The sequence below is a fragment of the Trichomycterus rosablanca genome, chromosome 8, assembly GCF_030014385.1.
Source record: "Trichomycterus rosablanca isolate fTriRos1 chromosome 8, fTriRos1.hap1, whole genome shotgun sequence".
NCBI lineage: Eukaryota > Metazoa > Chordata > Actinopteri > Siluriformes > Trichomycteridae > Trichomycterus > Trichomycterus rosablanca.
The window spans coordinates 3832766-3847559 of NC_085995.1; the positions used below are offsets into that span (position 1 = coordinate 3832766).

Here is a 14794-nt window from a genome sequence, read left to right on the forward strand (position 1 = left end):
GATGATGGTCGAGAAGGCCCGGATTACAATCAACGTCCCAATGCATCCAAAATGAAGGTGCTCAATGAGGTTGAGGGCAAGCTTGTCAAGCCATGTCTTTTGTAACCTTGCTTTCTGCACAGGGACACAGTCATGCTTGAAGACTCTTCCCCAAACTGTTGTAATAAGCATGGAAGCATATCAATAATTTTACTGAATTAATTGTATACAGCTTTTACAAATATGTGGTCAAAAGTGTGGCCAAAAGTGGACATTTGACCCAAAATTTAGATTTCAGCTTATCACCACTGAGATCTGGGTTTGAATCTCAGCAGTGCTGTCAATCAGCCAGGCGCTACACAGACATGATTGGCTATGTCTAAGGAAGCGGACGGCCAAAGCCCTGCAACGAACTGGCGCCCTGTACTGGATAGTATTTTCTTTGTGCCCAGTTTTTGCCAGTGCAACTGGGCCTGCTGTAATCCTGACCAGAATAAAGTGATTGATAACAAAAAAATGAAATTGGAGTCCTTAAGAACCACTGATCAAGATAGATATAGCTGTAAATTTGAGCCCATATGATTTAGGCACAGATTCCCACAGCCAAACTCCAATATCTTGCAGAAAAAAGAGGCTGGCATACACTCATAGGAGTGGGAGGAGCATCTGCATATTTATACACATGGTTTTAAAATGAACACTGTCTCAAACACCAGTCTGTGCTTTAGTGGGTGTGATTTCACATTTTACAAAAACAAAGATCAGAAATGATGTAAAAATACTGATGTAGCAGTCGCGAAGGGTCTGGAAAATCCATGTTTTGTCCGATTTTGGACCAAAAACCATGAAATGGTCTCAAGTGGCGCCTCATCGGTTGTAAAACAAAAGAAAATTGCACAAGTGTTTTGGCTGATGAAGCAGTTTTGAAGGTGCGGTGTAAATATTTTGACTATATTACGGAGAGTGCTCGGCTGATCCCACACATGCGCCGAGCAAACAGCACAAGAAACGAAAACCTTTTTACACAAAACACAATGTACTTCAAACTAGAAGCTATTTATCAGCCAACGTCCAGAACAAAAGCATCCAGTTCTAGTACCGAATGTACCAGATCAGGTTTGCAATCAATCACAGATGAACACTTTGTGGACACCTAACCGTGTGTTTGTTGGACATCCCAATTTATAACCATGGGTATTTATGTGGCATTCCAATCCCCCTGCACCTATAATAGCCTCCATTATTCTGGAAGGCCTTCCAGAAAGCACTTTGTAGTTCTACAGTTACTGACTGTAGTCCATCTGTTTCTCTGCATGCTTTGTTAGCCTGCTTTTATGCTGTTCTTCAATGGTCAGGGCTCTCCCAGGACCACCACAGAGCAGGTATTATCTGGGTTGTGGATCATTCTCAGCACTGCAGTGACACTGACATGGTGGTGGTTAGGGATGTCCCGATCAAGTTTTTTTGTTCCCGATCCCGATCTTTAATTTTGATCCCGATCCGATACCGATTCTCAAACCGATACTTGTATTTTCTAGATATTGTCTAGATAAGAACTAGATAACACTGTTTACACACTTGAAGTACATTACAGTTATTCAAATTAATCCAATGTACATGTTTAACAACTGAATAGCTCTGCAGTGCTGTAGGAAGAAAATTGCCTGCATCCAAGCTATTGCTTAATGTTCTTTTACAAAATAAAAGTAAACAAACCTAGTGCAGCATTGTAGTAAAAATGAAGTGAGATAATTACAGTTTCACTTTGAACTCTATATTCAAAGAACATAATTCTGTTTAATGCAGTGATACACTAAAAATGAACAAAAATCTCCACTCACAAGTGGTGTAGCAGCTTAACTTGAATATAAAAAAACTAATAAGTTACTTAACAGCATTACAGTAAAACCTGAATACCAAAATAAAATGGAAAGTCACTCTTTTGTTATTAAGGTGTTCTTAAAGTGCTTGTATTGTGACAATGGTTTGATGGACAGGTCTACGCAAAGTGAGTGTGTTTTGACCCTTTGGGGCTTCCATAGTGCATGGGATAGCGTGCTCGGCTCTGGCTGTCCGCTATTCGGAACAGAATAAGTTAATAAAGTGTTTTGCTCCCGACAATTTGTGAATATACCGTGTATTTTATTTCTTTATTAAGCGAGTGCATCACTACGACGCTCGGTTACATAACTAAGCCAATCAGAGAGCTTGATACTGAGATGTCGTTCAGTCTTGTAACACATAAACTCGTAAAAGCTGTATGTTATGGTCCTGAAGTTTACATACTCGGATTAAAAGTTATTGTTTTGTAAACCGGAGTGATCCTCGACTCACACACCATATAAACAGTAAAATTCTACAGTAATGAACGCAGCTCTGCTCCTACCGCCTCGTGAAACGCTCGCATTACAGACATTACACCGCTGTTGGACTCGTTTCACTTTCCAATTTAAAGTATTTCCACACAGCGGACATGCTGACGTAAAACAAAAGATCGGGTTATGATCGGCATTAGTAAAGCCGATTTCCGATCAGTTAAAAATGCCTTGATCGGCCCCGATCCCGATCTGTGAGATCGGATCGGGACATCCCTAGTGGTGGTGTGTTAGTGTGTGTTGTGCTGGTATGAGTGGATCAGACACAGCAGCGCTGCTGGAGTTTTTAAACACCTCACTGTCCCTGCAGCCTGAGAATCGTCCACCAACCAAAAATATCCAGCCAACTGCGCCCCGTGGGCAGCGTCCTGTGACCACTGATGAAGGTCTAGAAGATGATTAACTCAAACAGCAGCAATAGATGAGCAATCGTCTCTGACTTTACATCTACAAGGTAGGAGTGTCTAATAGAGTGGACAGTGAGTGGACACGGTATTTTAACTCCAGCAGCGCTGCTGTGTCTGATCCACTCATACCAGCACAACACACACTAACACACCACCACCATGTCAGTGCCACTGCAGAGCTGAGAATGATCCACCACCTAAATAATACCTGCTCTGTGGGGGTCCTGGGAGAGTCCTGGCCATTGAAGAACAGCATGAAGGGGGCTAACAAAGTATGCAGAGAAACAGATGGACTACAGTCAGTAATTGTAGAACTACAAAGTGCTTCTATATGGTAAGTGGAGCTGATAAAATGGACAGTGAGTGTAGAAACAAGGAGGTGGTTTTAATGTTATGGCTGATCAGTGTATATAGTAAAATAAATCATCTACAGTCAGGCACTAATGTTGGCTAAGGAAAACCTGGCTCACATCCCCAAAGGATGCAATTCATCTCAAAGGTGATCAGTTTCCAGGCTAATCTGAGTGACGCTCTCACAGAGATAAGGTTGCTAAACTACCCTGTCTCTCCTCCTCCCGTCCCGTCATGTCCCGTCCTGTCCCGCCCTCTGCCCTAGTCTTGTTCTCGGTGTGGCCTTTGATGACGGCACCGTGCAGGTACACAGAGGCACAATCAAGTTTAAACAGAAAAAGTTTGGGCTCTCCCCAAACTGTTTCCACAAGGTTAGACGCATATAATTACAGAGTAGCTGAAACATTACTACATAATTATAATAATAACAAAGAAAAAAACAAATTCACTATGACTTTCTAAACTTCTTTAAAAAATGTCAACACTTACAAACACACTAATTCCTACACAAGACTCCGAAGTGCCCAGCACCAGCCTGGATGGCACACGATCAAAAAACAGGAATCATTTCTGGTAAGCAGTGTGTGGGAGTGTTGGGAAGTTCAGTCGCTGCCGGATTGAGTCACAGCCTTTAATTAGGAGGAATAAATCGTGCGTCTCTCATGGCCTTTACCAAACTTCTACTCCTGTAAAAGTTACTCATTTATTACGTAAATCAGAAACCCTGTGGATGTTTTGCTCACGTGAAGCTTTAGTTTAAAGTCGAGCCTTTTGTTTATGACGAGGGGTCAGTTGGAGTGCGTGTTGGAAAACATCCGACAGTCTAGCAGCTAAATAAAGACGAGATGTGATAGTGATCTGCTTCCTATAGCAGGACAGGACTGACAGACTCTGTGGTGGGACGGATGGATGCGGTGACCTGTCGCTCTCAAGGTGATAAACTTGCTAAAAGGCCCCGTCCCTGCCCGTCCCGGCACGCCCCGCCCCATGCCCTCGTCCTGCTCTTTGTGTGGCTTTTGAGCAGCAGCAGGCTTTGATCTGGGGGCCAAATGGTGGGAAAAAGGTCTGGAATGTGGCTTTCTGTTTCAAGGGGGAGAGACATGAATGACTGAATGAATGAATGAGTGAAAGAATTAAGCAAACGTGTTTTTCTTCCCCCCCCCATGCTGCTTTGTACACGAACCGTTTTCACATGGAACCAACCTGGGAATAATCAGAGTTACAGGTTACTCACATTTTTACAGCACGTTTATATAAAAATGCACTATATGGACAAAAGTATTGGGACAGTCCTTTAAATCTTTATATTTCTGTGTTCCAACTTTCTAACTTTGCAGCAACAGTTTAGGGAAGGCCCTTTCCTGTTCCAGCATTAATGTACCCCTGTGCTCTATAAAGACATGAACAAAAGCTTGTTTTATTTTATGTGTGTAGCTGTAATAGATTAGTTATAAAGGAAACTATATCCTTCCAACTTTGCAGCAACAGTTTAGGGAAGGACATTTACTGTTTCAGCATTAATGTACCCCTGTGCACAAAGCAGACTCTATAAAGACTAGGGATGTAACGATGCACCACAAGACAGTTAAAAATCGATTCACATGTGTAATGATTCAAATCGGTTTACATGTATAATGAATCGATATTCACCTTAAACAGCAGAGGGCGCTGGCGATATTCACCTTGCCTGGTTGACGTCACTACAGGGTTACCAGGTTCGAAATTTTCCAGCCAAATTTATTTATGTTAGGATACTGTCTTTATTTGTATTATTCATTTATTAATTTAATGTGGGATTTATTTTATTTGGTTTTTTTTTTACACAAAAAGGGAAATGTGCAGCATTGTTTTGCATAGTTTGTACCTCAGAAATAAAAGGACATTCATTATTTAGATAAATAAAATATAAGCGAAAATAAGGTATTTTATTTTATTTTTTCAAAGAGAAATAATAAAAGGAAATCATAATGTCATAATTTGTCTTCAATTTCATTTTGTTTAAAAAATCAGGAAAAATATCGCATCGTGAACCCAGTATCGCGAATCACATCGCATCATGAGTAGAGTGTATCGTTACATCCCTAATAAAGACATGAACAAAAGCACACATTTATGTGTTTTCAGTCACAATTGCTAACAGCTGTAATTAATCAGTTATATAAGAGAAACTATATCCTTTCAACTTTGCAGCAACGCTTTAGGGAAGGCCCTTTACTGTTCCAGCATTAATGTGTCCCTGTGCTTTATAAAGTCGTGAACAAAAGCTCAATTTAATTCATGTGTTTTCAGTCATAACAATTGCTAACAGCTGTAATAAATTTGTTATAAAGTAAACTATATCCTTCCAATTTTGCAGCAACAGTTTAGGGAAGGCCCTTTACTGTTCCAGCATTAATGTACCCCTGTGCACAAAGCATGACATGAACAAAAGCTCTGTTTATAGAAACTTCAGAACAGCAGCTCATCTGGTACCACAACCATCACTGGGGTCACATTTTATCTCCATTCTGATGTTTGATCATGAATAAAGCTTTTGGACCATGCCTGTATGATTTTCTACACTATGCCAATGTCACATGACTGGTTCATCGAATAATGGCATGAATGAGCAGGCTTACAGCTGTTCATATTAAAGTGGCAATAAGTGTATAATGTAATACTTTAATACAAAACTATTAGATATGACAATCATCAGATAATATTGTAATCGTGACAGGCCAATCAGTGATCAGTAATCTCTAAAAACAAAAAGGAGTGAAAGGAGTGGAAAATCTGCTTCTCTGCTTTCTACAATATGAAAAACCCACAAGTGCTTCATATTTCAATGTGTAAGAAGGTTGAGAACACACACACACACACACACACAGACACACTCGCAAAGTCCAGCACCCTCCCATCAGCGGAGACTATCAGGACAGAGTTCCGGATGTGTACACTTCCAGTCCCCCCATACCCCTCCTCCCCTCTATTCGCCTCCTCTTCCTGGAAATGGTGCTGGCAGAGCATGATGGTGGGGAATGTACACACTACACACACCACACAAACCACACACACACACACACACACACACACACACACCCCCCACACACACTATGCACACACACACTCACACACACACAAACATACCAACACTTATACACACAAACCAACACTTATACACACACAAACCAACACTTATACACACACACTCTCACACACACTCACAAGCATATACACCCCCACACACACAAACCAACACTTATATACACACACTCACAAGCATATACACACCCACATACACTAACACTTATACACACACATACACAAACCAACACCTATACACACACATACACAAACCAACACTTATACACACACTCTCACACACACTCACAAGCATATACACCCCCCCACACACAAACCAACACTTATACACACACACTCACAAGCATATACACACCCACACACACTAACACTTATACACACACATACACAAACCAACACTTATACACACATACACAAACCAACACTTATACACACACACACACAAACAAAGCAACACCTATACACACACACACCCATACACACATACAAACCAATACTTATACACACACACAAAGCAACACCTATAAATACACACACCCATACACACATACAAACCAATACTTATACACACACACACACACACAAACAAAGCAACACCTATACACACACACATACACACATACAAACCAATACTTATACACACACACTCACACACAAACCAACACTTATACACACACACACAAACCAACACTTACACACACACAAACCAACATTTACACACACACACACACACTCACAAGCATATACACACCCACACATTTACAAGCATATACACACCCACACACAGTACGCACACACACTTGCACACAGTACACACATGCACACAATTCCAGATCCATACTGTAGCACGCTATACCACACATCATCCACATCTGTAGATTCCACCCTGAATGTTCCCCCAGGATAAATATTCATGGACTGTGATGGAACTAATGCATGAAAACTTGTTCACTAACAACCTTAGAAAACATGACAAAACACAAATAACTTCTTATAACCTCTGTAGTGCAGTGGATAGAGTATAGATAGATGTTTACTGTTATACACTATGTAGTGCACAGTAGTAGACAGTAACAAACCATTTGGGATTCAGCACACAGCCCACAGCAACCCACTGCTGCATCAAAACAATGGAAAAAGCAAAATAACAATGGTAAGTCAACACTCAGACAGCTGCACATGCTCAGTCCAGCCACTTGTGTTTCAGTGTCAAAGGAAGGAGTGATTTATACTATAGACAAACGTAACCCAAAAACCACCAAAATTGATTTGCTCCGTGAATCAACAGCTGCTTGAAGAGAGATTAAACTCTCCACAGCCAAACAAGCTTTACATTACTTTGGTCTCTGAGGCTGCTAAGGAAGAAAAGCTCATGCGTTTTCTTAATCCATTTCTAAAAGGTGTATAAAATCAGTTATAAAAATAAATGACATGCCTCCAGCAATGTGGCACCAGTTTGATGAAGCTCCTTTCTGATCTAATACTACTACACAAAGTAAAAAAAAGTAGTTTGATGAGTTGATGTGGAGGAACTCCACTGGCCAGCACAAAGCCCTGACCATAACCTATTAAACCCTTATGGGATGCCTGGATTTTCACTTCAAAACTAAGCCAGCTCTCTCCTTGCAGGTGTTCACATAATTTTGGAGTCCTGGTCACTCACCTGCTGCATGGCGTCTCCACTGAGCATGTGCGGGTGGAAGGGCACGTCAGCCAACATGGGCGCTGCCTCTAAAATTGGGAGGTGCTGATCTGTCATCATAGCTGAGGAGCGTGTTCATTGACACCAAGGCCTGTGTAGAAAGAATAAAGAAAATGAATACACAACCTACAAAAAAAATTAAATCATTATATTCCTACAAATTTAGTCACATCCAGTTCCCCAGTGGAACTGTCCTACGTACCACAGAGCCCCACCCTGATGTGTTTAATCAATACTTTCTTAACAGAGGATCTAGAACCACTGTTCAGTACCATGATACCTACTTCTGCCTCATTCCAAAAACTTTAGCCAACAAACACAGATTACTCAAACCTTCCCAAAGGTCAGTTACTCACCTACACACACCCACACCCACACACATTCCAATGATTTGATTTTTAACTGTTACTTATATGGCCCTTTATTTTCCAGAAACACGTTTATTATTTGCTAGCATTGTTATCCAAAGTGTCTGATTTTGGCGGTGTTGTAACAATAACTAGGAATGTAATGATACACTCTACCCACAATGCGATATGATTCACGATACTGCTTATTGTGTAAATAATGTCAAATAATGCTTACTGTGTAAAAAAAAACTGAAATGAAATTTTAAAACAAATCCAACATTATATATATATATATATATATAAATATATGTATAAATAAATGAATAATAAATAAATAATATAAATAAATAAAGTATCCTCACATAAATAAGCGTCTTTGAGTATCTTGAAAAGCGCTATATAAATAAAATGTATTATTATAAATAAATTTGGATGGAAAATTTTGAAACTGGCCATCCTGTAGTGACGTCAACCAGGCAAGGTGAATAGTGCCAGTGCCCTCTGCTGTTTAAAGTGAATATCGATTCATCTTAAATTAATTACCGATTTGAATCGTGGCACATGTGCACCGATTTTTAACTGTCTTGTGGTGCATCATTACATCCCTAACAATAACTTAGTTGCTAGCGAGCAAGTTGCCATGTGCATTTTAATACCAATAACCTGCGACAGACTGAAGCTGACCGATCATCAAACAGAAAAATTAAATCTTAAAAATTAAAAATAAGATATGTAATCAACATAAGATATAAATCAAATATCTTAATCAATATGTGGAAACTCTGGGAGACGTTTCCTTTTATGTTAAAACATATTTAGACCTAGCTACAATCTCCTGCAAAATCTGAAGCTATTTTCTGTAGAAACGGGTAGAAAGTGTGTGTCGACGGGCTGCACTGATGTGGTCTGAATCTCGTTTTCTTTCTGCTGTTCTGAACTTCATGCTGCATTTCCCATCTGGAGTCAATAAAGCCGTAGCGCAGTAAACAGGAAACACAGAAACACGTGTGATGTGACAGAAACACCGGCTCGGTTCCATGGCACCAAACAACCTGAACTCTCACGGAGTCGAGGGCTTGGACCACACACCCTTCTCCGTAGGGATCACATTCTGAGTCTAAGGTAAAGAAAACAGCTGGACAAATTAACAACCAATGGAACACAGTAAGCAAAAGTAAGTGCCCCCTTTCTGATTGCCTTGGTTAAGGCCTTTTTGTTACAAAGCATGATGTTACACAACCAAAGTTATCCAACACCGATATCACCCTTGATCGTTTTACAAGGCAGCTTATTTAGCTTAAATAATATCCTAATGCAAAGTGAGATTTGTACTGGACTAGTAATCGAAAAGTCGCTGGTTCAAGCCCCATCACTGCCAGGTTGTCACTGTTAGGCCCCTAAGCAAGGCCCTTAACCCTCAATTACTTAGACAATATACTGTCACAGTATATATAAATATAAAAATGGTTGCTAAATTAAAATTAAAAGGAAGAGGTGGCTAAGTTCCAGCATTGACAGTCTCAGTTGAATTGTATCCTGTCTTATTTTGTTTAGTTGTGCATATAACAGTCCTTTTACAGCACAAAGGACAAGTTTTTGAGTAGATATAAACCATTTACTAACTGTAGGAGGCAAATAAATGATATAAATTAAATATTTTAATCCAAATAAAATAAAACAAAAACAGTGAGTGAGTGTAAACACATTCATAGCTACAGCCGCTGCAGTAACGAGTATATGATTACACGTCTGAGAAGTTACACATGAAAGAAACACCACTACAGGTATGAAAATGTTTTCATTGGCAGTGATGGCTTGGTGGTTAAAGTACTGGAATATGATCAGAAGGTGAAAGGATCAAAGCCCAACACTGACAAGTCGTTGCTGTGAGCCTTTGAGCAAGACTTCTTAAACCTCAGCTGCTTGGATTGCAGGCTGTCTTAATTGCTAGGCTGCTTTGAATAAAAGTGTCTACCAAATGTAATAAAACGTCTCTGCGTCTCAGTGTAGACTTCACACACCCTGTACAACAATTACACAATTTTAAGATCATTGCTTTCAATAACGACCACTTTTATACCGTGTATAAGTGTCTATACGGTGGTACTTGCTTAAGGAACCACTGTTTTAAACCATATTAAATATAAAAAAATCAGCAGTGTTCATATGTTTCTTTAAGTATTATTTTTTTTTTAAATAAAGAACCAAAAGTCCTGAAAGCCTGTTGTGGGATTGTGGGGGGATTGTGAGTGAAGAGCTCTGGCAGTGCCAGGCGCCCCTTCGTCAACGGCCCCAGTCTCACACAATGACTCTTTGACATTGGCGTCCGCTGGTTCCTCCCATTCGCCTGCGTTTAACAGCTGCTGCAAAATAAAGCACCCTGCTTTACCCCTGCTTTAAATCACTTGTATACGTGTGCTGACGTAAACTCAGTTCATATTACAATATAAATGCAATCTTGATTCCTCTTTAGCAGACAATACTAACAATGGAAATGATTTGCTTACTCACACGTTAGGTCAAATTGTGGAATCACTTAAAACAATGCAACACCAAAGACAAGTGCATATTTTCTTTTTTGGATATGCTATAGATTGGATAGGCTATACATCTACAGAGAATATGCAGCTGGCATATTTACTGACGTGCACAAACACACATACTCAACATGCACTAAATCTTGAATCAAACGGCAGCTAACATGACACAACACTCACTTCTTGATTTCTTTATTTCTTATAGTCATATATAAAACTGTCTCTGTTCTTTTTGTTTTGGAAAGTAGATTATATTTATTTATGAAAACACCAGTTTCAAGCAGGCAATAATTAGCAGTATTTATTTATTCATTCATTTTCCAATATAAGTCATACTCAGTAATAAACTGGTTACAGTAGTGGTGCCAGTCTTTTCATTTAACATCAGAGCCTGACCTCATAAACACTCATTTGGCAGAACAGATACACACTCTAAAATCTTGTGAAATCTTCAAAAGAGTGGAGACTGTTATAGCCTTAAAGAGGTTTGGTGGTGGCTGGAGGCAATTTTAATGTCCATGGTTTTGGAATTGGATGTCCAACACGCTCATAGTCAGTCGTCCAGATACTTTTGGTCATTTAGTGAACTGGTGTAGTGTAGTTTCAGTACAAATCAGTACAAGAGCAAATTCACTTCACTTCACTTTGCAGGCAGTGATAGCTCAGTGGTTATGGTTCTGCACTAGTAATCAGAAGATTGCCAGCTTAAGCCTTACTACCACCATGGTGTCAGTGTTGGGCTCCTAAGAAAGGCCCTTAACCTTCAATTGCTCAGATTGTAGTCAGCCAAAACTGAAAGACACTTCAGCTAAATGCCACAAATGTAAATCTTTGCCACCTCTAGTTGTGTTTTAGGTTCTAGGTCTATGTCTGTAATGGCAGTGGTACAGAACTACTGATTAAAAACCATCCAAGTTCTGGCATTGCCAGGCTGCCACTGTTGGGTCAGATAGCACGGCTCTAATTCTTAACTGCTGGTAACTTTACATTTTATATATCTTCCTATCAGCCCTGCTTATACACTCATCCTTCACTTCTGAGTAATGTGACTGTGTGGCTGCTGCAAAGAAACTCACAGGAAAGAATGAGGGCAGCGGATAAGAATGAGGATAAGAACGAGGATATGAATGAGTTGGGAGTTCTAGAATACCCGAAGGGCATCCAGCATGAGGTCAGCATTATAAAGGTGTAATCCAGGATGTGGAGTAAGGACACCAAACCCTCATCATAAAAAGATAATGAAATGATGTTGTTCAGCTTCCTGCAACCACTCCCGGCTGTCACTTCAGGTCTGAGTTAAAACCATCAAACACAGACACACGAACCATACACACTTTTCTATCAGTGGTTTTAATAATTAGAAAGAAATTAGTCTGTGTTCAGTTTTATTATCTTTAAACATAACAGTTTTAATCATTAGTTAAAATGAATTCAGTTTTATTAAAATGTTTGTGAAATGCCACGTGTTTAATTCTGTAAATAAACAGCATATGTGCAATATATCTAGAAAATCGCTTTACCTAGTGATTGCATTCACTTACTTTACCAAAACATGGACTTGGACCAGGGGTTTCCAGACTTTTGCATAACCCTGTATGTGTATAAAATATTTCTTGCTGCAACCATGCCTCATTTTTGCACATGATCATTGTGTATGTGTTAATATATAGACAGAAGGCAAATAAAGCTTAAACCAACATAAAGTACACTATATTGCCAAAAGTATACAAGGACACGCCTCATAATTACAAGGTTTAGTGTCGTAGCCACATCCACTGTATAAATCAATTAAATAATTAAAAAAATAACAAATTACATGCTTCCACATTTGTGGAACAGTCTGGCAAATGTTACTTTCTGTTACAGCATGTATGTACTTCATCAAGAAGAACTTCATCAGCGCAGAATCCTGACTTTATCCCTATCCCTACTGAACACTGATGTGATGATTGAAAACCAGACTTTCTCATCCCATATCAGCACCTGAACCCACAAATTCTCTTTTGACTGGCATTGTCTTTAGTTGAAGGGGGGTGGGGGTGGTGGTAGTATCCAATGTCCTATTAATGCCATGGTTTGGGGATTGAATGCATAGCAACCTTATGGTTAGGTGTCCACATAGTACCTTTGGCCATATAGTAATATGCTTGGCCAATACAAGTCACTACAAAGAAGAAGAATTCCTTTTGCTTTCTAAGGAACTGTCCCAAACATGAAAACACCAACATCTAACATATGAGATCAGGGAACTCATGGCACCATTTTTATCCTCATCAAACATCTCAGTGAGCCTTTACCATGTGGATGGAGCCACTGTCATTATAGAAGAGACATTTACATTTTCAGCATTTAGCAGACGCTTTTATCCAAAGCGACTTACACAATGAGGCCTTGCTCAGGGACCCAACAGTGGCAACTTGGTGGTGGCGGGGCTTGAACCGGCAACCTTCTGTTTACTAGTCCAGTACCTTAACCACTGAGCTATCACTGGCCCTGAAGAGACCTGAATAAAATGATCCATTACATTATAACAAATTTCCAGAAAAGTTGGTATATTGTGGTAATAATAATCAAACTTAAAATAAAGTGATCCTACTCAGCATTTTTGTACCTTCTACAGAGCAAAGTCTGTTGGTAATTGCTTAGTTCCATCAAGCATAGATATGTTCCACTTGTATTTTCTTCAATTTGTCGACTGTATGTTTTGCACTACTTAGTAAAAAATCTACTGCTAAATGTTAGCTTTGTTTATCTTTTGTAAACTTTTGTAAAGTTTATTTTACAAGACCAAGGAAAAATTAGATGTGCTAATAAAAGTTCTTAAAGGTCACATGATCTCTAATAAAATTGACAGGATGCTATATATTTTATAGATATATATTTTATACTACCATGCCAATATGTCACTGTTAGTAACTTGTAGTTGTATAAAATTCAACAAGGGCAGTTTGTGTTCTATATCAATGCAGTGGAATTTCCTGACTTGGTGACAGACCCTGCTACATCACTACGCATCACTGTACCCAAAGCCAGTGGTATTTATAGCAAATGTGGGATTATTGTTCCTCATAAAATACAACAGTCAGATCTTTTATCTTATTACTTATTAGATGAACATGAATGTAAAAATAATTAAGCAACCTGATCATAGCATAATAAAACTGTTAATGCCAAACCATAGCAACTAGAGTTTATAAAGATAACATCATTAAATAAGTGATCTTTTTTTATTATTCAGGTTTGAGGGAGCAAAACTTACAAATCCTACATTTTTCAACTTTGACAACTTTGCTGCTCTTAAACAGATATTCTGAGAAATCTACATACTGAGTCAATCATGTAAAAAACTTATTAAAACATGTAAACGATTCTGATAGTCAGATCATGTGCATTTTAACCTGAAAATCAGATTATTGCCATTATCCACTGTTCTTTCATGATTATTATTATCATATTATTATGTAAACACACTCTGTACAGACACTTATTGGTCATGTGTTGTCTGGCTTTATTCTATCAATGTTGTAATTTATTTTAATTATATAACACACAGCCAAATCAGTTATTTAAAACTTCCAAATGTTCTCATTGGATGCTGATCCAGAGGGATACGTTATGATACAATGCAGAACTTCATGTTAAATCAAAGCAGACTTTTGCAGTGACATTACAGTTTTGCACTTAGGTGTTTTACAGGCTGTTATACTGGTAATAACTGTATAAAATACAAACAGTGTTGTCAGGGACATTTTCCACCCTCCAACCTCCATCTGTTCTCATATTTGCAGACTCATTTTAGAAAATGTGCATAAGTTTTTGACCCTGGTTGTGTTAGTAGATATAAAGGCTAGAACTTGTGTTGACTGTAATCCTTCCTTGGTTTAAAGTAAAGCAAAAGAATAAAGCAGCAGGAACTTGTTCTACCCGACGTCAGTGATAAGGAGTGTGAGTGGTGCATAAATAAATACAGCTGTGCCACGTACCCGGTTCTATTCTGCACACCAGTGATGCC

The 14794-nt window shown here is 39.1% G+C and overlaps 1 protein-coding gene across 1 annotated transcript in view; it reads right to left on the bottom strand.

The window, feature by feature from the left end:
• The window catches only part of LOC134319297 (fibronectin type-III domain-containing protein 3A-like), a 32045-nt gene that overhangs the window by 16714 nt on the left and 537 nt on the right, over positions 1 to 14794 (bottom strand). The window contains exon 2 of the mRNA XM_063000386.1: positions 7857 to 7986. Within this exon, the coding sequence (XP_062856456.1) occupies positions 7857 to 7955 (99 nt within the window). The 5' untranslated portion in view covers positions 7956 to 7986. The remainder of the gene's footprint in view (positions 1 to 7856; positions 7987 to 14794) is intronic.